General features: G+C 40.1%; 2 protein-coding genes across 2 annotated transcripts; one reads left to right on the top strand and one right to left on the bottom strand.

Annotated features, from left to right (window-relative positions):
* Nucleotides 1-3,401: 3,401 nt before the first annotated feature.
* On the bottom strand, nt 3,402-8,666 carry GZMA (granzyme A). Its single transcript, XM_063320260.1, has 5 exons — nt 8,576-8,666; nt 7,714-7,861; nt 5,958-6,096; nt 4,997-5,269; nt 3,402-4,215 (listed from the first exon to the last, which is right to left on the bottom strand). The coding sequence occupies exons 1-5, from the start codon at nt 8,634-8,636 to the stop codon at nt 4,057-4,059; spliced, it is 780 nt and encodes a 259-aa protein (XP_063176330.1). The 5' UTR covers nt 8,637-8,666; the 3' UTR covers nt 3,402-4,056.
* Nucleotides 8,667-13,269: 4,603 nt separating this feature from the next.
* On the top strand, nt 13,270-20,319 carry LOC134508634 (granzyme A-like). Its single transcript, XM_063320477.1, is given in 6 exon segments — nt 13,270-13,368; nt 13,455-13,596; nt 16,240-16,315; nt 16,318-16,392; nt 18,253-18,516; nt 19,245-20,319. Coding segments are annotated over 6 exon segments (780 nt in total). The 5' UTR covers nt 13,270-13,307; the 3' UTR covers nt 19,407-20,319.
* Nucleotides 20,320-27,063: the final 6,744 nt, after the last annotated feature.

A 27,063-nucleotide genomic window follows, 5' to 3' on the forward strand; every position in this document is an offset into this window, starting at 1 on the left:
ATTGTTTCCTTTCCTTAAACCCACCTACTCTGTTGGCAATGATTGAAAATATAAATTTTTGTAAATATTATAAATAATTTTGTAATCAACTGGATGGACGTAGTCAAAGAAGCATGCTATTTGAATTGAACACTACAGTTAGTTCATTCATTCCTTAAGGGTGAAGTTTAATTCTGGATGTCACCCTCTTACGAAGGGTGACCTTTTTAAGGTCAAGGACCAAACCTCTTGGATTTTAACAGCAGTTTGGCTGTGTAAGACATAAGCACTGTCAACAGCTAAGTTAGGATGTCAGGATTGGCCTTCCGATGCCATTCAGATGCAACTCAGTAGTACTATTCAAAACATGTTCTATCCACAGACATCTTTGGACCTTTGCTTTCATTATTAGGAATGAAGAGAGGCAGAGGGTAAGGATTCACTCTTGCGTTTGCATATTAAAAGCCCTTTGAGCTCAGAAACTCTTATTGGTTGGATTTCTTTTTTTTTTTTTTCCTGCTTGAAATTGATCTGGAATATTTCCTGTAGCTGGGGAAGAATGGAAGATTAGAAGAGTAGAGCTGTGTCAGCCCATGGAAAATTAAGCTGTGATCAAATGCATGAAAAGAGATAGACAAAGTTAAAAGGGGCACAAGTATCTCTGGAAATGAATGTGAAACTGTCATGTCTTTAGTTCTCATCATTTTTAAAACCTCATCTTCTGTTCATAAATCACGTGGTTGCTAACTTTAGGTCTGGCAGGTTGAGACCGCTTATCTTTTTTACCTAGTAATATGTTGATTTACAATAAATCTGCTACTTAACTGCTGGTTTCTGATGTCATCTCGTGTGGTCTTCAAAACAGGTTAGAAAATGGGAACGTGGATTGAGAAATGACTACCAAGAAGCTTATGTCTAAGAATGGGAAATAACTTATACTGTGCCTGTCTTCCCATATGAGCATGTGTGTTGCAGCAGATTTTATCAAACATTTAAAATCATATTTAAATATTCAAAATAGTACCTTAAATAAAGTTTTTAAAATGTTAACATTTTTCTCTTTTGAATGGGGAAAAAAGCATTGGAATTAGTCTCTTTACTCATCTTTTCCGTCTTTCCTTTGATGGTATCTAAATGCTATTGGTTTGACAAATACAGGAAGAGTAGTATAACACAGGGTGGGAAGGCTGTAGTGGAGAAGGAGCTGGTCAATATTTAAACTAAGTGTATTTTGTTGGATGCTCAGTTGTCAAAATAAGAAAATACATTTTTCAGACTGAGAAGTGCTCATTTCTTAGTTAATGATGCTGTTCATTATTGAGTGGTCAAGCCGTATTGCCCCAGAAGTATTTTAGCATAATACCTAAAAGTAGGAGAAAAAAAAAAAAGTAGGAGAATCACTGATTTCATTAGGACTAACCAACAGCCCATAAATGTGAGAGAATCTGGAATTTGGAATTCCTGTTACAAGAAGGAATAGCCCTATTCCTAATAGGAATAGTCCCCTGTTCTTCAGCCACTGTATGATCTGACTTGCTGCTACCTACATGAATGTTGTGGTAGTTTGTGTAATGCAGTTTATGTCTGTCCATTTCCCCCAGTTATCTGAGCACCCACAGTGAGAAGAAATTGTTATATTCTAGATGTCAAAATGACATCGAATGATCATAACACATTTCTTAGCTCATTCATAAACTTGCGTGGGCTCCATCCCATAGTGGTGGACCTGTATCAGAAATAGGTTCATGACTCTTGATCAGAGAAAGTCCCAGCCTAGATGAAAACTCAGTTCCATCTGCTTGCTTCTGCTTTTTTTCCCCAGGTTTCCACTACTGGCAGTGGTGACAGAGGCTTGCATGTTTTGTTTACCATCTAAGTGCAGTTCTACTGGCTCATTTTGCACAATTCACTAAATAACGCTCCTGTAAAAATATTTAAGTCTTTAAAGTATTTTGGGGTAGATCCTAAATTTCAAGCTCCTCAAGAGGAGGAAGGCTGCACATTTTTTCTTGCACATTTCTTCATGCACGTCCTTGGTCAGAACCTCTTCTTCCTTCTGACCCCACTTGGGTCAGAACTACTCTCTGAAAAATTTTCTACTGACAAGGATGCTGCCTGTGGCTTCAAGGGAAGAGGAAGAAGGAGACCAAAGAGGAAGCAGTAATATGAACAAAATATTATATCGAGATGAAAGAAAGACAGTGAAAAAATGGACACAGAGGAAAGAAATGAAGTAAGACTAATGTATGGGAAAAGCAGATTAGCCCTGTGTGATCAGTTGTCTTGAAGATCAGCTACATACTTTTCACTAGATTGATAAAGATATTTTTTGTTTTCTGAAGGTTTTTAGAGTCAGTTCTTTCCTAAGCAATGGTTTGGTAGTTTGCAAGAATAGACAAAGTCTGGACTTCTTTTACTTATTTCCTGTGTGTTTAAAGACCAAATCAAAGTCACCACTTTGGGTGTCAGTAGCAGTCAGTGGGCAAAATTCTCCTCTCAGTTTCACTGATGGTGACTTACTTGGCTGGGAATTCTCTCTGCCCCTGCTTTGCTTCACTGTTTGCGTGTGCTGCTGTGTCTGTGTTTGTATGCTTTTTTGTGTGTTCAGAACAAATATTTTAGCAGTAAGGAATGTGAAAAGTTCTGATGCGTAACATTGGTAATGGACAGAAACCATAAAAGATGATGTTCAGCATCAAAACTTTCAGGAAAGATCCCTGTAGTTTAGGTTTTCTCCTTCTGTCACCCTTCATTATTCCTCAGTGGCGAAGCTGTGTTCCTCAGTTCCTCAGTTTCTTCTCAACAAGATCAGGTGAAGGCAGTTGTGTAAAAAAGTTATAGCCTGTATTTTCCATGTTGTGTTTGTAAGTGATGTTTAATTGCTCATGATGAACTGAGCAATCATTTTTTAATTAAAATCAATGCAAGATTTCTGCACCCTTCGAATGTTCTCTGCTTTCTCTTAGCTAATGCCTACTTTGAATAAAAAACCCCCAAAGCAACACAAAATAAAACCAAGCCCTTTTGAGGTGTTCATGGCATTGAAAATGCTCATGTGTGTTAATAAGTGCCAGTGTGTTAATACAGAGATGGGCAGAAGCATTTTTCACAATAGGTATGTTTGCTGTTTAACAAGTGGTTGTTGAAGTACTTAAAAATTTCACTGCATATCTGACACAGGAGTAGTGACATCATAAAATTAAAATTTTTTTTGTTACGAATAGCACTTTATCCTACTGATACTCCAGCTGAGACACGTTCTGTCATTTCTCTGGAGGATGGCTTTTCGTCTGATACTTTAACATAATGTTGCTGATTTTCATGCATTCTGCAAACATATTGCACATCCAAAACATTATGTACACAGACTATCTGTACTGCAACAGACAGAGCTTTCCACATAAATTGACAGCTGCAAGCAGTAGATTTTCATTGCCATTGCTTTATTAAATGCAAAGTACATAAAAGGATGAAATCTAGAGGTTTCAAATACAAGACAGGAAATACACACTTACTATGCCCCACAATCAAAGGCAGTTGCTGAAATTTAATTTTCTGAAGCTTAGCAGTCCCCTACACCTGCGAAATCAGGAGCTTTGCTGTGGAGAAACTACCAGGTTTTTCAGGTGTCTGGAGTTGTACCTAGCATTGCACTAGCTTTCAGGGTTACTTGCAGATACAGAAGAGTGCAGTATATACTCAGCGTGCAGTGAGGGCAGAAACAGCTGGATTCGATTCTTGGTCAGAAATACTCATCCATGTAGAGCTCAGTCCCATCGTGCAATGCAAGAATGTTGGAAGCCTGAGCCACAAATACCTGTTGAATGACTCCATGGCTGACAGTATAAGCTACAAATGCTGTTGTAGCAGAGCACTGTGTTCTGGCCCTGTTAAGATCACATCTTGCTCTTAAAACACGTGTATGTATTTTTGTCTACAAGGATATCAAGCTGCTAAAATCCAGTGTGGGAATACCTCTTTTACTAGTATAATGAAGCTATTTTTAAAAGCATATTTCAAAACTAGATATTGTTACCCAAGTATAAAGTAAGAAATCATTTGGTCATAGCTGATCTATTAGGCTCCTCCTATGGTTTTCCTTATCCAGTGAAGGTATTGCTTTGTGAGTCGAGTGTAGATACCAGGGCCATCAACAGTACCACACTTGTTTTTCTTCCCAAAAGCAGTGATGCCTCTCATCATATTTTTGCATATTAAAGGTCCGCCAGAATCCCCCTGGGAAACGGGAAAGAAAATTGTCATTCAAATTTACAAAAGCTAAAAAATGTTTAATTTAAATAGAATTTGCACCAGTTGCATGGAGAAAATAAAAATATAGGTGGTGCTATTGCGGATTTCTTTTTTTCCCTCCTTAGAAGGTAAGATTTTCGTTAGCAAAAAAAGAAAAAAGACTTCAATCTGATCTTTCAAGTGCGAGTAATGTGAAATTAATCTAGCTCTGTGCTAAGGAATAGTTAATCTTTTTTAATATGAAAAAAAAGCTGGAAACTTTCCTCTGGAAAAGCAGAAAATCTCTAGAAATTGGTACCTTTTTTGTAACTTTGTTAATTCAATATTTAAATATTTTAAAATGTGGTAGTTGTTACGCAGTTGTGCATTTGACTTGGGGCCTGGTCAAAATGGTTTTTATCAGCAGAACATCTTTCAAAGCCCTTCTGATATCAGAGAAGTTGTTCCCTTGAGGTTGGGTGCTTGAGAATGGGCTCGTAAGCTACTTTGTGGAGATTTTTCTATTAAAATGGTTTTATTGAAGAAGAGACTAGCTATCTGCCATGCCTGGATAAAACCACAGTATCCTAAGTCTGTAAAGGAAAATTTACCAATCAGAAGTTTTCATTTTAAGGCTTAGAAGACCAAGCCTTGGTAAATTCATTCATTTTTAATAAAATTCTTCATTGAACTGAAGAGAGGCAGAAATTATAAATGTGTAAAATGTAGTACTTTGTATTTTATTTTTAATATAATCTATCTGGATATAGACAGTAAATATACTTACATTACATGAGTCCTTTCCTCCATTCTTAGCCCCTGCGCATATCATGTTGTCTGTTATAACAGGTTGGTTTTTATAATGTTTGTTGTCATTGCAGATTTGCCTACTGATGACAGTGACATTGACCTCCCTCAGGGTATCAGAAAGCGTTTTCGGTTGATTGTGAGTTTGTCCCCAACCTGCTACTGAGCAAATTGTTCCTGGTTTGAGATCATCATCTGAGGTAGGCAGGGCAATGACATTCACAGCTTTATTAATTTTTGCTCTTCTCTGAAGCTGTAGAAGATAGGGAAAGTAGTTATTGTGGGACAGAATCTAACAGAAGCCCTGCACGTTAACCATTGGATCATTTTCATTATAGTAATGGAGGATTACTGCAATCTCTTTTTGAGATTCCTCATTTCTTTGTGAGAGGATTTATGTAACCAATGTAAGAATGAGGAAAATGAGTATTCTTTGTCTCATGAAAACCCATTTAGCTTCTGCTGAAATATTAACTCTAAAAATACCTTATTTTACTTCTCTGGCTGTCACGCCATTGGGAGGACAAAATGGCAGTAATCACTGAAGCTGGCAAAATTGAGCATCAGAGAAGTCAGAATTTTTTAATTAGAACTGTTTTTCAGACAGAACATTAGGACTTTTAACCACATTATTTCACACTATGTGTGAAATACGCTTCTTTCTGTGGACAATCTTTCACTGAAAAGCCAGAAATTGAAATATCTTGGTCAAGGTCCAGAATTTTTCTACTTCTGGCATTGGCGTGCATTACAGGAATTGTTGATTGCCTTAGTTCCCAGTGTATCCCCAGTTGTCCAGTCTGCTAGATTAGCAGACATGACTATATCACCCCTGAAAATAAGGTCACCAGAAACTCCCTTGGCACATCTTCCTCACAAGAAGGAAGAAACTGGTACATCATAGAAGATGCGCATTCCATAAGTGATGCGTAAGTCTATACCTGCAGCAGCATAATGTCGTTTTCCTTAGAATAGGGACAGTAGTACTGGTAGGAAATTCGTTTTGCAATCTGAAAAAACTGTTTTTCTCTTTCTCTTGCTTTCTGTGAATGAGCTCCAAGAATAACTTTGGCTCCTTCCCTGAGAAGAGAGACAACATGGTTAGTAGGATTCACTCTGTAATTGTTTGCTGTTAATTGGGGTGCTATAATGCCCAGCTGCTACAGAATCTGTTTTCTCGTGCCTGAAAAGCAACAGTAATTTAGAAAAATATAAGACTACCCTGATTTTACAAGTAGTTTAAAAAAATTCACTCAGGGAATCAAGATTGATGCTATCCTATTTTCAGCTTCCCAGGAACACAGACAGGGTTCAGATACTTCATTCTGGACCTACCCCTATTGTTTCCCTTTGGGAACTGAATGAGGGGTGGATAGAGCAGCTTTGCTGTTGGTAGTGGTCTCACCATCCGTGCCCCCTGCAATTTGTGCTGAAAATTTAGGAGAATAGCTCACAGCACTGTTAGTTCAGAGATCAACATGACTGGATTGAATTGTATCGTTGCTTTGCCTTAACACCATTTCAACACCATTTCTGAGTCCATGTGAGATGTAGCTCATTCCCTTTCTCTAACTTGTTTTGCAACTTAGATACGGAAGTGATGACAATTGTGCCTGCCGGAGCCCTCTGGTATAGAAACCAGGGGTCTGTCACTCTTTGGTCAAGCAAGACTTTTATATCAGACCACAGGTATAGCTGTTTGTGGGAGAACAGTGTTCATTACAGCTGAATGGGAGAATATTCTTTGAGCAGATATGTAGGTTGGCCCTCATTTGCAACTTACTGCAGCGAACACAACCCTGAGGAAGAGATTGCTCCTTTCCTTCAGCTATTACGATCTGTTGGACTGTTGACTGAGCAACATTAGGTTAATTATTTATTGTATTTTCTCTTCAATGTGATCTAATTTGGAACAGTCTTTACCTTATGTTAATATGACAGCTTTTGGGCCCTGTGCTCTCTGTGTAGTAGGTCCCGTATATCTCCTTGTTTGGACAAGGACGGGAGAGATGGATACATTTCTCTGCTGTCTGCGGAGTCCAGTGATTCACTGGTCCTGGGCAGGCCATTGACAGAGCTTGTTGGAGGTCTGGCTCAGCAGCAGCTCCAGTCCTCCTCGCAAAGGCAAGGGGTAGCATGTGTCATTTAAACCTCATGTCTTGCCTCACTGAGGGACTCTGTGGGGCCAAACATCCATTTGCATTTTGAGTCAGACAGGAAGAAGAAAGGTTGGCTGGCATATCCTTCTCTCAGTGTCTCGTCTCATCTGTCTGGAGGATTTTTGCTCCTGTATAACTGCCTGCTGTTTCTTTCTGTGGTGAACTGCATATCTTTTACAGAATAAAATGACAAGGATTTATTCCTGTTTTCTGAGCAGCTATTTAAACTGGCCAGTCTTCTGGCCTAGTTGCCTGAGAAAGAGCCCTTCCCCCAAATTCACTACTTCATTGTTGCTATTCTGTGCTTGCATGCAGCTAGAAGCTTGTAAAATATCTCTTCAGAAACAGTGAAGATCAGTTTTCCTTGTTATTATTTTTTACTCAGTGAAGCATATTTGTCAATATAAATTATAAAACACAGTCATCAGAACGTGGTCATGGTCATGCTAAGTGCACAAAATCACCAGTGAAATTAACTTTCCTTCTTGAACAGAGGCACTAAATACTCACTAAAGACAATCTCTGAATCAGAACTTACACGTTACAGTGGGCAGCTGTTAACACCCAGTTTGCCTTGATCAAAGCTCCTCCGCAAATAACGTTTCCTTGTTTTCCTTGGATTAGGGCCATAAATGGTCTCGAGTGTGGTGCTACTTCTGCTCCTCCAATGATATCCACACAGAAACCTAAAAATAAAAATAAGCCACAATACACACAGCTGGGCTAACAAATACTGTAAGAGACTCAAACTCTCTTAGAAAAAACAGTTTATTTAATTACAAATATACAGACACACAAGTGTTTACATATGTACCAATACTGGTCTTCAGGGCAGACACTTGAAATTGCTCGGCAGTACTACTTCTGTGTTTCGATGGGACAAAAATTAGGTCAGTGGGGTGAACTTTGACAAGAAAAACACCAAATTATTGTTGCTTTTGAACAGATTTTTTCCTGAAGTTTGCTGCTATGGTTGATTTCTTAGCTTTTATTGTGAGTAACAAACTCATATTTGCTACATGATAAATGTTGTACAATATGTGACTTATGCGGACACCTGGAAACTGGGCTACATAGTGTAAGTCACATTACATGAACCTGTTTTTCAGAAAAACAGAAAATCAAAAGATTAATGTATATGTATGCCTCAGATAAATATTATGTTAACTCCTCTGAACACCTCCAAATAGCCTGTCCTCTGTGCAACTTTAATTAATCCAACTCATTCAGAAATTATTTTGTTTGTACAAAGGACCAAATGCATGCAGACAGTGGAAAGGAGCTAATAATAAGAACTCAAATAATAATTGTGTCTACTTCCTTTACATTGATACGTGTTGGCTTAACTGGAACTCTGTACATCAGCATTTACCTTCAAAAGGATCAAACCGGGCACTTACCTCTACAAATTACCAGGAGAATGACAACAGCAGAGGTGGACAAAGTGAGGAAGGCTCCCATGATTTCTGTCTGGTGTTCCCCTTTAGTCACTGTTCAATATATATATCTAAATGGAAAGGATGTGGGTTTTGTTTTTCCTCTTAAGGACATTCGACATTTGTAACTGTGACAAAGGCAAAAAATCTCCCCAACAATGTAGCTTACCACAGAGGTGTTAGTGAGAAATTGCATGATCTGTTGTGGTGTGAAGACGGGATCTGCCCCCCTTCATGTTCTCTCTGTAGCATTTGCAGAGAGCTAATATACGAGTACTGGGGGTGAAAACCTTGCAAGGCACTATGTGTCCAGTTACACAGTGGGACTGGGCTCACATAAATTTAGGCTTGATTCAGTTGCCCACATGAAGAGATACAGTTTCATTCTAGACACCCCAGGTGGCCTCCAGGTCAGAGATGAACACCAGCCCATTCCCCATTAGGGAGTTATCTGTGCTCTTCAGGAGCCCCTTAAAGCCAAGGAATCTGATACCTGCTCCTTTCAGCTTTTGATCCTACCTCATCAGCTTTGCACTGGATGATCATCTATATAGCATTGAGTGTGATTTAGTGGCCCAGAGCTAAGGGTGTAATGCCATTTAAAGTGTCTTAAGGTGTCTTAGATCTGCCTCCTGATACAGAGGTCTTCTGTAGATGCTGTGTCAGATTTCCCAGCCCTGTGCCTATATCTGGGAAACCCAGTGTATCTCAAATGTCACTAAATTAGGCAACTGAATTGAGTCCTGAAAACTGAATAAATCTTAATAGAGCCTTGTAAAGGCACAGCTCCCTACTTCCAAATATATACCCAAATAATAGAAATAACCTCCATCAATATTAAATAATTTGGAATATCAAATATTCTATCAAATATTAACTAACTAAGTACATTCAGTGAAGTGTCACTACCACACAGCCTGGAAGGTTTCTTGAACACTTGAGCCCCACTACAGTGAGCCTGCAGGAAAATTCTGTGTTCTGTCTGTGTTGCATCTTTGAGGCCAGTTGGCCCAGCCTGATGTGAGTTTTACCTGTAGAAGTCCTGGGACAGACAGCTGGCTCAAATTTGCCATTGCCCTCCTTTCTGGGACAGAGGGTAATTGTTGGTGATTTCTCTGAGCAAGGCAGATGTGGAGCTATTTTAGAGATAGCAGAGCTCTTTGTCACTGCAGTGGTTAGTCAGAGTGACGTGGTGACAACTTTATGCACTGCAAAACCGCACCAGGCTTTTAATTTTCTCTCACTTTTCTCCTCACAACCTGCACATCCCTAACTATCAGCAGTTTGTATCACTGGCATTATTTTTTTTTTCAGTGTTCTCCTGAACACAGTATCACCAGGTATCATAGGTACTGTTCTTCATTTATCACTTATAAATAGTTGCCAACATCTGATTTCATACTGTATTGAAGCTGTATCAATACCATATTGAAGCTGTTTCCTCTCTGGACTGTGCGCAGACATGATCAGGATGAGCACTTCTGAGCAAAAATCCTGTGCACTGAGACCTTCTTAAATGCATAGTACTACAATGATTCATACTTTGATATTCCTATATGCGGTACTGTGTGTAGTGAGAAGAGGTTTGGTACGTGTTATCCTCTGCTTACCTGATGTAATTTCAAGAAAAGCCTATTTGGGAGACACAGAATAAAACATTAGTGAATAATCCTAGAGTTTTCCAGGCAACGGAGATAAATCTATGCCTACATATGCCTATCTAAAAACAAATCTTCTATAGCCTGTTTATGTTTTTTCAATATATAAATGCACTTCTATTTGCTTCTAAACTGACTTACTTCTAAAGGTATTTTTCTGTAACTCCACAGGTATTAGCATGCCCGTGCCTTTTAAAAAATCCCCTCTAATCCTGAGAGATACCATTTACATTGATAATTAGAGTTAGGAACATGCAGTCTAAAATACTGTTTGATAACAACTGATCACTTTCTGTGCAAGCTCTTTCTGAGCATCGTCTCTGACTATCACATAGTCCTAAGATTGATTGCACAGGTTTTAAAGATCAGATTGATATGCACATAATCAGCCTTTAATTTTGTACCCAAATGCTTTTGTCAGAGTGTCCTCTTCAGCTTTTAACTTCTGTAAGGAGACTGAAAAATTGACATCAAAATTTAGGGTGAACAAAAAGTTGGCTGGGCTCCTTTGGCTATGGCAATAAGTTAATTATGGTCAAGTTTAGATTTTATTTGCCTTTGGCATGTAAAGGGAAACCTCAAAGCAAAACTTCGCTCTCTATTTGAGTGCACTGTCAAATTCTTTTATTAGATCCTCTGCTGCATAAGCAATTGGTCTTCAAGAGGACTTACATATGTAAGCAAGATGCTCCTTCTTTTCCTCTGCAGTGCCCACAAGGCATAGCCAGTTTCTCAGCAGAAACCACTGCCTGAGTAAAAGAACATCGAGTCTACCCAGCTTCTATTTCTAGCCTTTGCTTTTCAGGAAATTTCCCATGGGCATTAAGCCCATGGGTCGGTGGATCACTTTCAGCTCTGTTCTGTACTGTATCACGTTCTCTGGTCCCTTATCTCATACTCAGTCGTTTTGATCATTTTGCTTTCTCAGTGACTATGCTCCTTATTGCTTCATGCTGCTTTCTGTGGTGCTAAAAGTGAACATCAGGTGTGATTTTAGGAGACCAATCCAGGAGACCAATTTAAACCGCAGCTCTAAACCTTCCAGAGCTGTTAGGTGCCCAAGTTCAGGCAGGGTCCTAGCTCAGCCCCAGGGCTGGGGAAGAGACAGCAGGAGAGCGGAGCAGGGCAGGCAGCTGCCGGGAGCACAGTGAGGCAGAGGTGGAGTGCCTTCCCTGTCTCCTCCCTGGGCCACCCCATCCCCAACCCCACTCTGGTGTGTTTGCCTGGACACATCCCTCAGTGGTTAAGGGATGCACTCCTGGGGCCTCACTGGGGAAGGGACAGGATGTATCCTGGGAATGCCTACTTTACTTTCTTATTGGATACCAGTGTCTCATGATGTTTACCTGTTGTCTTTTCTGCCTCAGCTATTTGCTCAGCTTCCCTGTTTTCACCTATTTACTGTGTGATATCTAAGAAAAATGTAGTAGCACAGAAATACAAGTAGATACAGTTAACTCAGAGAGTCCTCAAGGCTTTTTAGCAAATCAATGTTACTTCTATGAAGTTGAATGTACTTGGCAGAAAGAAAACGGCATTAGATGTTATGCTCTGGAAACACAAGCCTTCTCTTTTCTGGTCAGAACGTGGGCCCGTTGCCCATTTTGTCCCTTATTCTGCTTTCTAAGCTAGCCACTTAGAGGGAGGGCAAAGCCATAAAGGACTCAAACATAATCATGCCTTTAGGAGCCTTTTTTGCAGAGATAACCTCCAGAGGGTGAATAATCCCAGGATTAACTGGAGGATGGGGAGTGGTTTTGGGGTAACTTGATCTGTCTCTTTTATGAGCTAATGAATTCTAAGTGTCATATGTTTTCTTTTAAAAGAGCCTTGAAAGAATCTTCTGAAATATGAAATGTGTTACATTATGTTGCATCACATACGTTTTCAAACTGGGTTATAACTCGTAAGATTCTGTGCCATAGAAATAAGCATTGCAATGCTATAATCTCATTCAACAATCTGGAGAGCTGCTCTTCGCTAACGATGAATAAAAATGAGATCTAGCTGTATTGGGCAAGTTACATTTCTGATTCTAAAAGCACTTAAGATCATATCAGGTTTTTTAAGTTCTTCACACAAGGGCATGCCTTTTTTTTGTAGTGGTTTACCAGCAAGGCGTGCAAAACATAGGTGCAGACACAGAGGTTTGCAAAACAGAAATGTCTCTCTCACCACTGCGTCTTTTTGTCTTTTTCTTGTGAACACTGATTAGATATTTTGTTTGCATTTGACACTTGCATGCTCTAGGATTTTCTGCATCTGAATCCTGCACCCTCAAAAATGATTGCTGAGAAAATACCACTCTATGTGTGTAGCTCGTCTTTTGTGTCAGATGTTCCTAAACTTACAAGACAACAGATGCCTGCCAATTCTCAGTGGCTCTCATAAACTTCATTTATGAATCTTTTTTAGCCTTTCAATGGAAAATGTTACCTGGGCAGTATAATTCTGCGGAGAATTTGCTGGCTACTGCTGCATCTTAGTCCACAATTTGGAAATTACTTTTTTACTCTACATGCCCTGAGTTTTCCCTCTCACTGGTGTTCTGTGAAGCCTTTTCAGGCCCTTTTATTCATTCTTCCATTTGTTCACCTGCTTAAAGATGTCCAGTTTCATTCTTCTAATGTATTTCCTTTTTTTTTTCTTTAAAGTTGAAACAGCGTTGAATTCTCTGGCACAAATAGGTTTTATTATACATTCATCCCATGTAATGCTCAGGAATTTTCTTATGCATTTGTTTTGTAATATAATACCTGTTGTGAGAAGCTGCTGAAGTTCCTGTAAGACTTGGACCAATTAATATTGACACATGTTGAGGATTCAAGAAACAATCAGGTTTTAAAGAACCTGAAGAAAGATCCTAAAAGAACCAAGCTGCAGTTAAAATAATGCAATATTAATGATGATGTAAAGGGAAACTTCAAGAGAGGGAGCTATTCATAAAACATTTCAACCACCATTTCCTGTAGGGGACATTTAAATAGAAAAGACTATATCGAAATTTACAATGCTCTTGTCAGTAAACAGCAGCAGCTATGACAAGCCACCTGCCAGCTCTCTTGCTCTCTCTAATTACTGTTATCCTACCCCCGAGATGTAGGTACTCCTCTAAGGACAAAAATATCCAAATCCCTCTTCCCCTGGGTAACACATAACATAATTGCACTTCTGTTGTATTTCAGATGGCTGCATGGACATTATTGGAGGATGTGTTGTGCATCCTCATTCCTGGCCTTATATGGCTGCTATCCAGAGAAAGAATTTAACTGTGTGTGGAGGAGCTCTTGTGGAAAAGCAATGGGTTTTGACAGCAGCGCATTGCAAGTAAGTATCTTACACTGGGGCAATTTTAACTCTTCATTGAGGTGGGGCATAGTTTGCAAGCCAGTGAGTAAAGAAAGGCGGGTGTTGATTTTTTAAGAATTGTTAAAAGCTGTAGTTCTTTCACTAAACTAATCTAAGAACTTGTCGTTCTGTTTTAAGTTGTTTTGTAAACTACTGATCTGCATTGTGTACAGTTAGCTTCATTAGCCAGACATTGCCAATGTTACAGGATACAGACTGTGCTGATAAAAGACCAAATTAATTATTTATGCATCTGTAACAGCATTGTCTTAGAGAAGGGGATATATTCCAAAGTGCTTTAAACAAATCTTACCTGTGTGCCTGGGACTAAGCACTCAAACACCCTGGGAGATGAAGTTGAATTAGATGGAAACACTATTCATCCCGTTTTAAGTGACTTGGGCTTACAAAAACTGAATGTCAGTTAAGACTGTGACAAGGAGCCTTTTCCTCTTGACAAGTCAAATGTGAGCACAAGCACCCCTTCCCCAGGGGGATACCCCAAGGCTGGCACAGCTGTTGAACAGCTGGCTCAGGGTGAGGAGGACATCTACTGTTCATGTTAGGAAGTAAAATGCCCTGGTTTTGCTAAAATGTTCTCTAAATAGTATTTTAGTTCTATATTATTTTTTTCTGTATTTTGAGTAACTAAAACCAAACCAATTACAATAAACCTCTGCAAACACGACCTCCTCAAACTCAGTGGGGGCAGCTCAGCCAGTCTTCTTCTGTCAGTTAGCCTGAAATAAAGGGTACAGCACCTTCTTTCTAAGTGAATTTGGCTTTCACACTTCTTCATCTGAATCAGGTTTGGTTGCGTTTTTTGTAAGGGTAGAAATATTCACACCTAGCACGTGCTGTTTTGGACTTTTACAAAACAAAAGCCAAGCCTTGCTCCTTGGAATTAAGGGATTTTTTGATGGGAGCTGGAGTCTCACTCTTCAGTCAATGGGTCGGACATATCCAGTCAGTTATAGTTATAAAAATTTAGAGTTGGGATATTCAGTGGAAAGGGCACTGATTGTCTCTGGTCCTCCGGAGAGTGTGCTGTGGTCACTGGTTTGGTTTTCTAACAAACACATCGGTTTGGGCTGCCTTTGACTCTTTGTCACTTGGGCAAACTGAAACAACATCTTTCTGGTCTCCTTGTCCTGAGCTGTATGATGATGCCCATACAAAACCCACCCATCCCTATGCTATGTCTAGCATTCTTAGCAGGTGCAATTGCAGTGCATGTAAGCCTTCCTAACTAATGAATATTTTGTGATAATCACTTCTGAAATAATTTTTGTCTTAAACAAAATAGCATGAATCGAGAAACATGAATTTCTGTGTGGCCTGCAAACAACCTGTCAGAGACTAGGATGAGGTGGCAGTGGGTTTTTTTGTTCCCTCCCTGTCCCCCACCCCAATCTTCTCTGTATGCACAGTGGCCAATTCCCTGAGCTTTCTACAAGTCCAGCAGTTGTACCTCTATTGGGGATGTTACATGAAAGAGTTCCTGGGATGGAGTTTTGTGAGTCTTTATCATTCTCACTGTGTAAGTGTGCTTTGTAGATAAAAAGAGAATTTTCTAGGATCCAGCACCGACTTTGCAGCTATTTTCACAAGCAAGCATTCATGTACAAATAAAAGAATTGTATCTTTCAGTGAGACATGCAGCTGGACTGAAGAAAATATTATTTTTTGTGTTTGGATTGATAAAGTCTTCATTATGGCCTGAATAAGTTGTCCTGTGTGTAGTGAGATTATGTTCTGAAGATGAAGCACAGGAAAACAGCAGTATGCTTTCTGGCAGTGTCCTCTTAGTGGGCTGCATTAAGTTTAGCAAGGCAAAATGAAGAAAGGCAAACTATAATAAATAAATTTCTGATGATACTTTGAGAGCTTGGGGGAGAGGGAGATTTATGAGTTGCTTAACTCTTACTGTTTATTAGCAGGAACTGGATATATAACTCTCTTTGGATTTTAGTAGTCTCCTTTTTTAATATTCGCTATAGGGGTGTCTTGAGTTAGGCAACACACATGCTTCTTCCTTAATGGGCTGAGTCCTCTGAATCCTGTATTTAGTGAAGTTAAGGACAAAACTCTTATTAGTATTAAAGATGTCCACTTTAGCAGAGCACTTACCTGTATGTATAATGCTCAGAATGAGTATTAAGTATCAATGTGTGTACTGACATCCCATTAATGTCAAGAAGACAACCTACATGCTATTAGTCAGACACGTTTCAGTCATTTGCAGGATTAGGTCTTAAGTCTGAAGGAGACCATTAAAAGATTAATGAAAAGCATCAGTACCAGCAGTCCTTGTGCAAGGAACTCTCCTTAAAAAGCAGTGGGCTTTTTAATGAAAATAATTCCAAACTCTGGAAATCCCTGAAGGACAGCTATCACCATTATTTCATCAAAATATATTTACAGTAAAGAAATATTACTTTGTACAGGAAAATACAAGCTCATGTCAAAACACCAAAATGAACAATATCTTTCCCTATGTTTTAATAATGTTATTGTAAAACTAAATTGTGAGTGTTATGTTACATGTCTTTTGACTATCTTTAGAGATGTTGCTCAGTTCCAGTAGTGACCTTCTCTGCCTGTACTTCCTTTAAATTACAGATTAAACAAATCAGAAGTTAGAGTTGTTCTTGGAGCCCATCAAGCATCCAAAGCTGAAAAAGAACAACAGATATTTGTGTTATGGTTATGCACTACTTTCCGCATCCTCAGTTTGACAGATCTTCCAAGGAAAATGATATAATGCTCCTCAAGGTATTGTGTTAATTACTGTTGTATTATTATAAAAGGAGTTTTGCTGATGATCATTTTGGCTATTCTTTGATATTGAAGAGTGCACTGTTTAGATAGCTTAACAATATCAAAAGACACCCTGCTTTTGGTTGTACTAATCTAGATAAGGTTACAGGATCACTGGCACTGTAAGCAAGGATGACATGTCAAGCCCATTCTGTGCTTTAAAACTCCCTTTAACCCACTCACTGCAGCAACCTCTCCAAAACCCACAAACGCATTCTTTAGTAATTTTTCAAAGGCAGTGCTGAAGTGATGTGTGCAATGGAGTCTGGGTCACAGCTGTATCCCAATGTTATACCTTGTGCTGGACTAAGCAAAAATGGGGATGAAACTTAACTGCTAATTATTTGGGGTAACCACATAAAGTAAAAGTATGGATAATACCGGAGATAGATAGATGATTTCAGCTCCAGGAGCTCAGAGCGGTCACATAGTGAAGAAGGCTCAGGATACCACAGAATGAAGCATGGAAAGATGTCCTCACCAACTTTATCATCCTGGTTGACAAAGTGGGGCAGGGCTGTAAGAATTTCCTGCATACCAGTTCCTGCTCAGCCTGGCTCATGCCTCCCATGTCCCTGCACTGAGAACTCTGTTAGTCCAGCACTGAGACTGACATGGAGGCAACCATCGGTGTTTTGAATAGGGAGAGGGCAGTCTGTATGTGGGAAACCTGTAGATGGTCAAATCGTTCCGGAGGACTTCCTTCCTGGTACCAGCAGTTTCAGTGCTGATCCAAAGTCCCTGAGAAAGATAAGACTTGTACTTTACCTTGGCTATACCTTTAGAAACCTTATGACTTCAGTATGATGCTTAAGAAATCTTGGATGGATGGATTTTTATTCAGTCTGTGCTTTAATGTTACACCTGTGATAATGAAGAAAGCATACTAGGGCTTACCTTCTGTCTCTACATTTCTGCTGTAATGGGGTACTAAGTGACCTGGGATGAACTTTTCATCTTTGGAAATTCCCACCAGCACTGGCGATAATAAACTGTAAGGATTTTTTGGATAAACTTGTGATTTGTTGGAGTGCCTTTTTTAAAAGGTAAAAAGGCAGAATTGTTTAACTGACAACCATTCAGCAACATTTATAACCACCTGTGAAACGCATCATGGTGCGGTGATCATGTGTAAAACAGAAAATGTCTGTGTAGTAGCTGTGAGCCCTTACCAAGCACACTGAAGATATAAGTTAGTGTTTTGCTATGTTTTCATTTGTAGGCTTAAATTGGCCTCTTCTGAAGGAAGAGTCTTTCAGGTAAAGGCCAACAAAACACTGAGAGTGTGGATCATTTAAGCCCTTTTGGACTCTCAGAGCAAAAACTTTGCAGTCTGAAGAGTATAAGACCTCATTTTTCCCCAATTATGTCACTGCTGTCATGTCTAATTGGTTATTGCTTTTGTTTTCATCTTTGTTCCTGGGTACATTTGCCGTGCTTTGAGACCTTTCTTTGTGTCAGTTGAACACCAGAGTTGATTTCAACACAGAATTTCAGTGGCAGGTTAGGTTCTTGAATAGGACAGAGATCCTACAGCCTAACTCCTGTGCAGGTTTTTAATTTACTGCTGTAATCAATGGGAAGTTGGGCTTGAACTCACTACTGCTGCCATAGGTAGGGAATTGCTATACAAGCACCAGAGAAATTCCTTTGGATTTGCAGAAGGGCAATTAAGCTCAGGATCAGTTCCTAAATATTGAAAAGGGATTTGTAAGGAATGTACTGGTAGAATGAGACTAAATGTGAATTGAAACTAGGTTATACTTTCCTTCCTTTCTGCATGAGAAAACATTTCTTTTTCTTCTTTTTTTCCAGCTGAGTGGTATTGTAAAGCAGAATAAATATGTGGAACCTTTGTCTCTGCCTGACTATTATGAAGATATCAAACCTGGCACAACGTGCAAAGTGGCCGGCTGGGGACTCACATCTTCAGGAAAGCCATCAAAATATCTTCGTGAAACAACTCTTGAAATTGTTGGTAGAAAAAGCTGTGAAAGCAAATATAGAAAGTACACAAAAATAACCAGCAACATGTTGTGTGCTGTAGGGAAAAAATTTTCAAAGGCAGATGCTTGCGAGGTAAGAAGCAAAGTTACAAAGAGGAGGGGATGTGCTTTTAACAATAGTGCCCTTTTTGCAGGGAACAACGCAGTGCTAGACATTTAATGAGGCTGATCAGATTCACAGTGATTTTAACCACGGGTGTGAAAAAGAAGTGTTAAAACTTTGAGTAGTTTAGGTCAGCGTACACAACAAGATCAAAAGTATGAGAATTTGGGTCTGGGATTATATCAGTTAACTTCAGGTGCCCTTCTTTAGCTAAGGTGCTCTCCTTAGGCACAACCTGTAGTTGTCAGAGAAAAAAAAGAATTTTAAGGGTCTAAATCATTTGATCCTTTTCAGATGTTGTCATCTGAATAGTGCAGAATTAACTGTAAACTCAAAAGTACTGTTTGGATCTTGCTTTTGATGTCTTTCTTCTGTGACGAGTCCAGAAGGGCAAATTGCTAAAGAAGTGAGAAACAATTTATATCAACAATGAAAAAATACCTTTTGAAATAGAATTATGACAGCACTATGCTGATCTACAACATTTACATCAAAGGCTCCCGCAGGCTTGAAAAGCAACCCCTCCTTTTACCTCACCCAACTCCCATGAAGTGACATAAACCAACTGGTTAATTTCCTAAATTGGAACGGGTTGGAAGCAACATTTTCAAACATGCTTATGCACTGCAGGTGGCACTGCATGCTCCTCTGGAGAGCAGTGAACACACATTGATAGTGTCTTCTATTTTGTCTTCCAGGGAGATTCAGGTGGGCCGTTAATCTGTGCTGATCAATACAGTGGGATCGTTTCTTTTGGAAAAAGATGTGGAAGCAGAAACATGCCTGGAGTTTATACACGCCTGACTGAAGAATATATTGACTGGATAAAAAAAATAATTTCCCTTCACAGAGATCAATGAGACAGGCAAAACAGTTTTAATAAATACTGTGCTGTGCATTAGAAGTAGATGCCGCTGCTTTAGTGCGCCACCTTTAAAGAGCACATCCCAGCTGTACAGCTTTACTAACATTGCCACAGCTTTATAAGAACAGTTCAAAATATTCCCCTTTGTACAGATAACATGTTTATTCATCTTTAGTAGGAAACTGCCTCTTAGATAACACAATTTGTTTTGGACTTCGCCCTACTTCTTAGTGTGATGGGAAAGTACGGCTCACCTTGTTCATTGTGCCTGGGATAAGGCAACATTTTTGAACGTGTACTTACAGAAAAATTCAATTTCAGTGATAGTGAATGAGATGTCTGGTGAATGAGAAAAAACAGAACAAAAGCGTTAAGTGTTCAAATATTTTGCTGTGACATTATTCAAAACCAAATACTTCAATTCTCTGTTACTAAATATTTGTTAAATTAATTTTCAAAGAGTTAAAGTACGAAATAGATAAATATTTTTCCAATTGATCTTTAATTATGAGAGAGGAGAAAAAATAATCTTTTTTTTCTAGATTACTTTTTCTTTTTTTTTTGTGATCAAATCAACAAAATCATCTATTCTCACAGCTTGGTTCATGATCTCACCCTTTCGGCGAATGGTCTGTTGAAAAAAGTATAAATACTGATTGCAATGGGAGTAATTACACTTCTCTAGCACAGTGCCTGTGTAACATCTGTCAAAACAAACAGGAATTTTGCTATGGATTTCAACAGAACTCTACTAACAGAAAGACATGATATGTTTCTGAAGAAGCCTGTGGTTAATTTGGTGTATTCCCATTATCGTCCTAATATTCTCAAAGTCTTTTTTTGCCAGCAGTTTAGAAGTGGCCATCTGCTGGGCTTCTCTGCTTCTTTGGTTATTGGAGTAATATGTACCAACTACTGTAAGCTTTGTTGCAGAGGCATGAATAAATAACTCTAACAGATCAACACACTGTCCATGATTATTGCCCGGCAGCCGTGTCACTGCGCTGAGCGGAGCGAGCCCTGTCTGGTGAAGGCTGTGCAGGTGCTGGGGCAAACGCACACCACAGAGCTGGGCTGGCAGTGCTGCCATAAAGCCTGCCCATGTGGGCTAGGGGAGCCTTGATCCAGTTCTCAGTGGAGGTGATGGGAAGATCTTTAGAGGTGCCAGTCAGAATTGGGTCAGGCCTGGAACACAGTCAGAAACTGGGAAAAAAGGGGAAGTGATATAAAAGTGGAAAGAATAATATACCGCTCTTAACACTTTTCAGCTGGGGGTCTCAGAGGAAGTTGCAAACACAAATTAGTCCCTTTTACCTTTGTAAGGTAAATGACAGCAAGGACATCCTTCTGTCCATCCCACAGGAGAGTTTTCACATCCCACAGCTCAATTATAACTAATTGGTGTTTAACATCTCGGAGGCAAAGATTTCGTTTGCTCTGTCCATGTGAATGGTGGCTCTATCTCAGTCACTGATGGGGAATAATGGGTGATAGAGTCTGGAAACCATAAGCCAGCAGGTTAGTTACAGTTCAGATATTGGACTTGGTGTGTGTGATCTCCTGTGATGACTTTACTTCAATTACAGCATCTTTTTCACTTCCATGGGCGATGTGACAGGTGGAAGGGCACTACTTCCATGCCCCCAGGGCACCACCAGGCCTGCCTGCACCTGCCCACCCCCTGCGGCTCCCCCCCACACCAACCTCCAGCCCACAACCCACATCAGTCCCCACGGTCATCAGCCCCTGCCCCAGCAACACCACGGCAGGGCCGGTCTCCAGCCGCCCTCAGCCTGGCCCTGCCCGCCATGGGTCCTGCTGAGCCGGGCCTACCCACAGGATGACGTCCCGGCCTGGCCTTGGCCTGTTCTTGCGGAGGCGCAGGAGCAGAGAGCCAAGCAGTAACCTTCGCTCATTTTCTGTCCACCCTCAGGCCAGCTGAGTCTTTATTCCATTCACATGCAACAGGAGGGAAGTCTTTCCTAGCACCGAAATCCCCATGTCTTGAGAACTCTGGGTGAGGGGCAGTCTGGACCAGGGAGCACAGTAGGAATTTTGCAGTGGGGCTGCAAAATGCCCCACAGTTCAGCATTTTATTAGCCCCTGTGAAAGCACACAGTGCTCCGCAGCCAGGGGTAGGCAAAGCAGGAAAGGGTGAGTGTTGGCTAAACAAGGTGACCACTGGTATCACCGCTGATACCACTGCTGGGCTGGTACTCAGAATTGAGCTGAAAACAGGAAAGCCACAGACAGTAGCCCCAGGTGTGTTACAGTTTTACAGACATCCACAAAGCCTGACAAAAAGGAGCTAGAAACACATTCTTATTAGACTGAGAGGAGCTCATATGCAGCAGCTTGTGGTGGAGTTTACTATAGATTGCAGTTGTTTCCAGCACAGCATTTGCAATTCCACTTTCCTTCCATAAGAGAAATCTAGTCTTGTCTCTTTTAACCTCTGACACCTCAACACTAATCTCTAGGTGCCTGTGAGGTGTCCCCTTGCACATCACCTCCCAGTTTCCAAATACTGGCTCCTTGCACTAGACTAGCTCCCCAATACTATCAGGTTTATCTTTACTGGAAGCTCCTGGGTGGATTAGAGTCCTGACCCAGGAATCCTTCTGCCCTTAGCCAGGGCTGGGCTCCTGTCTACGTTTGCACTTTGCAGCTTGGTCTCTGCTGAGTCGACTTCTCCGTCAGACATTTGCATCTCTCTGTGTTTTTATGAAGTTTTCCAAGTAAGCAATATTTCTTAAGGATTATTTGCTGAGAAGTCTGACTGGCTCGTCACCTGTCATATAGTCATATTTGTGTATAGAGAGCAGCCCCAAGGTTGACCAAGCCATGCAAAAACATGACCTGTGGCACTGACATGGAATGTATGGCACTGACATAGAGCTTGCAGTACTGACATACGGCTGATGGCCCTCTATCAAGTGGAGGGGGCTGGCTACACATATTCACACATCACACAGGACTAAGCTTTAGTCCTTACGTTCGTTCTGCCCTTGTACTGGGCAGTCGTGCCTGATGTTTTGTACTTGTTTTGGCTGTACATCCAATGCACTCTATGTTCGATGTGGGAATTTTATTTTTAAATAAACTTCTAGTTCTCAGTACAGAGGGTGGCATTATCTATTGTCAACAACTGTTGTTTCCTGAAAGTGTAGTGATATGTTTGGAGCATGGATTGCGTCCACAGCTCCTAGTCAGAGTCTTTATCTTCTGACTACAGAACCGCCTGCCATCTAGCAAGCTGTAAAAGTAACCTTCCTTTTGGGCAACTCAGTCTGGCATCAGGAAGAAACATTTAGAAAACAGAATTAAAACAAAGAAAGCCATCAGATTTTCAAGATAATTTTCTTGGATACTTGCCAAAGAGAAATAAAGATAAACGCAGATAAAGATAAACTTTCAAAGTCTGAATAGTCAGTTCACCATAGTCAGACAAATTACAGCAAGCCATTTTAATATGCCTGTTACATCTTTTAATTATGATTTTCTAGTTTCCAAAATTTATCCTCGTCTCATTAACAATCTGGCAGATGGTTTGGACACCTCCATCCCAGTACGTTTATAACCCCACAATCATCTGATGAAGCTTTTTCTGGATTGCCTAACAATATTTAATAATCACTGTCTATCAGACTGCAAGTAGGTTAAATTTAACTGTAATTCAGTTCAAGGTGCTACAGGTTGCTTCAAAGCCATTGAAATCAGGTGTGAAATGTGCATTCAAAGTCAAGCACTAATTTAATATGAAGTCATCGAGTCTAAAAGCTGTACCAAGAGCCACATCCTTGCCATGACAAAGAGGAAACCACAGAAAGATGAGCAAAAGAGCCCATATTTAATGAAAAACAGAACAGAAACTTACAGATCTTAGCTAGTTCCAAATTTGATTCAATGTATGAGCAATGGAGTTTCACAGGGTTCATTCTACATACATTTGTTTGTAAAAAGCAAGAAACTTTGCCCTCTTAACACACTGTCACAAAACCTTTATTTCGATAAAATATCAAACCTCTCTGCAGACACAAAGAAAATTAAGGAATAATTAAAACAGTGACAACATCAGTAAATTAAAAAAATAAACGTCACTTTAATCACTCTTAATCACTGCTGTCTTAAAAAAAATACTAGTCAATGGTATTTAATTAACCATTTACATTTAAATGAATGAACGGCACATGGTTGTTGGTTTTGATTATCTTGAAAACGTGTAGAGGATGTTACCTGTCAGGATGTAGTGTCCAGGTTTCTTGGAACATCCATATCTCAAGCTATCATAACCAAGACTGCATGACACATTTTTTCAGACCCCTTGGTACTGGATTAAACCAGCTGCATGAAAACAAGGGCGAGCTCCGGACTACCGTGTTTGCAAAACCCCTGACATTTTCAAGTGACAATGGAACACACTGACACTGATGTGCTTTCACTGATTAAACTCTGGGCATGCATATCCTGTGCCAAAAGCCACATTTCTGTCCGAGCACTGGTCTTAGCAGAGCTCAGTAACAAATGGTCACCCTGAGCACACAATTATTCCCTGAACTGAGGCTTCGGGCATGCTGATGGAGTACTGTGAAGAAACTTGCACCACTTCCTTTCACTGCAGATTGTGAGAGGTCCCATCTTGCAAGGTGGTCTGGCCAGATCTAGCCAATTAATTCCACCTATGTACAATCCACATCGTAATGAAAAGAATAATGTGGAGGCAGCAACTAGCAGCACTAAAGATCTCACACACAGGAGATAGAAGATAAACTGGCTGTTATAGCTACGTAGTTAATTTTCTTCCTGCAATATTTCAAAGGGATGTGTTCTAACTGCACGTTTTCTTGGGGGTGCCTCTACACTAAAACATGAGAACATAAGTATGCTTCAAAGCATGATATGGGTGGCTACAGTGCTCAAGATTCAAGGTACACCAACTTCAGAAGTTATCATCACCTCCACAGCCAAAGGGAAACGGTGTTTGTGCTCCTCCAGGAGCAGAAACGGGTGGTTTGAGTTGCTGCCATGTGAATTAGTTTATAGATCTGTGAAATGAGCGGCAACCAGCCAGGCAGCACTACAGTGAGATTTGACAGGGACTGTATGTCAGATGCCGGAATTATTAAAGAAAGTCAATTTGTGTATTCTGTTTTATGAACAATTATGTTGATCTTATCAGGTCGTCTTGTCCTCATTATGCAGAAATATTGGGAGTATCTGCACGAGGTAAGAGCACAGATGGTGATAAGATAATGCAAGAAATAGACTCAGTTCTAATGAGATATTTAAAGTGTTTCTGTTCCAGGCCTCTTTCCTTCCCCTTGTTTGTCTTGCACCCAGTTACTGAAGTCAGGGTCACGGTAACAGTTACCAGTTTTGATATTCATACTTGGGACAGTGGCTTTCAGAAGGGTTTGTTATTCCACCGGCTGTGTTTGGTTGGATTTTTCTCTTTTCATGATGCTTGATTCCAGCTCAGCCATCCCAGGCAGTATTCATCTGCCGAGCCAAACACTGCTGGTGACTCTGTGTGGGTTTCAAAGGGCACAGACAGTGGTTCATAAGTCCTGTTTCAGGCACTTATCTTAGGCAATAGACAAACAAAAAACCCCTTTCCCTCTTTGTTGGCTGTAGAAAACAAACTTATTTGTTTACTATCGGTGCCTTATAAAATGTAAAAATTTTGTTTTATAAAACAGAAAAAGCCACTAAAGCCAGAACTGAAGATACTATTGCTCAATTCTGGCCCAGTTGGCCTCGGGAGATTCACATGAGGGAATATCTCATGTACCGCAGCTTTGGGAGCTGTTTCCTGCTGTCAGCAACCATCTGTTGCTGACCTTCCTTTTGGTCCCCTTTACAGCTTTTTGACAAGCAGGATGAGGTACTTTCCCAGCACCTGGCCAGCATTCATAGTCTATAACATTGTAGGCCAACCCCTGGCCCAGTGAAGAGGATCCATAATACAACATGGGGGGCAATTAGAATGTAGGATGGGGGGCTGAGCAGTGACTATCTGCTTTTAATTAATTCATCTAAGAAAGTATGTCTGATAGTGAGCTATTTCAGAAATTCTGCTTGCTTAAATAGTTTCTTATATCAGGATCAGGAAACATCTAAAATAATCCATGGTCAGTCTATGACAATTCAGAAGATAAAGCAAACAAGAAGAATATGCCAGTATTCAGTATTTCATATTTGTAATTTGGGAAAATAGCTGCAGCTTTGAATAATTTACTCTAATTTTTTTCAGGCATTTGCCTTAAAGGGTCAAGCTTCTGGGCATTTGATTAAATGACTGAAAAGTAACATCAAGTTTTTGATCAAATAACTAAGGTCGACCTATGAATAAAATAAAAAAGCAATACAACTCACTAGATTTTATTTCATTCTCTCAAACATGCTGAACAGATACAAATGAATATAAATAACCAAATTTCTGAGTAAGAACACAAGGTTGTGCTCTGCGCTTGTAACAGTGCTTAGTTATAAGACTTCTTAGCAATATATTAAGAAAGTTGAAAATAATGATGTACAAGCTGAAATAGATTTGGAAGTGATGAGGCTGTTTTTAGGTTTGTGTCTTATAATTCTAAGCTTTCTGGCAGTTTTGTTGCTTCATGAAACACTAACTTAGCACAGGCAGTATGCAGCTGTTAGCTCTCATTGCTTTCTAATTACAGCTTGTTTGCAAACATTCCTTTCCTTGATTTGAGTAAAACCAAACCAAACCAAACCAAAACACAAAAAGCTTTGAATTGGCTTTGGTTTCTTTACAGCAGGGAAGATCACAACACATTAAAAGTATTGCATGAAACCCTGGCCTCGTTGAAATGAGTGGCAAAGCATTTTTCTCATAGGGATTGGCGTTCACCCACAATAAGTGTACCCCAGGAAAAAAAAAATAATTCAAATATTTGAAAATACAGCCGTATGATTGATGAGGCAAAGGAGAAAGGATGCAGGAAGCATGTGCATGCATGAAAGTCCTGTTGACACCCTGAGGAAACGAATAGACCTGTGCTAGATCCCTCCAAGTGCATTGTTCTGGGAGACCTTGACTGGTGCCTCTTTTCATGGAAGCCAAGAAATTAATTCAGTTCGTGTCAAAACCTGTTCACTGAAGTAGGTACCGATCACACATTGCATGGTAACGCCTGGAGACCAACTGTCAAAAGTCTCCTTGAAGAAGACTCTGCACCAGGTAGCCCCAAGTCTCAAAGAGGCTTCAGTCTGCATAGACAAGATGGACAGAGTGTGAGGATGGCGAGCAAGAGAAAGCAATAAAGATGGGCTGAAGTGATACAGTTTTGTTCCACTCGTATTTTTAGGGTACATTTTGTGTATGGCATAAGTAGACTTGCGAAGAATAAAGCTGCATATAAATCAGAGAGAGAGAGAGTGTGTTTAAATGAAGGGACGAAAATATCAGCAGTGAAGAAAGACGACATAAAGAGGACTAAGGGTGAGCTGAAGAGATTTTGTGGCAGAGAGAAGCCAGGATAAAGCAGCCACTCATCCTAAGGAAAGAAATTTGTGTGTAATACTGTGGAAAATTCTTTAATAGTTCCCGTTGGTGTCCTTACTCCTTTCGGCCTTTGGCTGGCTCTTCCCTAAAGTTTTATTACCTAGGAGATGCTGAAGTCCTCTTA

This window comes from Chroicocephalus ridibundus, chromosome Z (genome assembly GCF_963924245.1).
Source record: "Chroicocephalus ridibundus chromosome Z, bChrRid1.1, whole genome shotgun sequence".
Lineage (NCBI taxonomy): Eukaryota > Metazoa > Chordata > Aves > Charadriiformes > Laridae > Chroicocephalus > Chroicocephalus ridibundus.

Bases quoted from the DNA above. Each gene is read 5' to 3' on its own strand.
- GZMA (XM_063320260.1), bottom strand. From the start codon at position 8,636: ATGGGAGCCTTCCTCACTTTGTCCACCTCTGCTGTTGTCATTCTCCTG. The intron at 7,862-8,575 runs GTAAGTGCCCGG...TTTTATTTTTAG, and splicing joins TCTCCTGGTAATTTGTAGAG to GTTTCTGTGTGGATATCATT. The intron at 6,097-7,713 runs GTAAGTTCTGAT...CTCTCTTCTCAG, and splicing joins ACAGCTGCCCACTGTAACGT to GGAAGGAGCCAAAGTTATTC.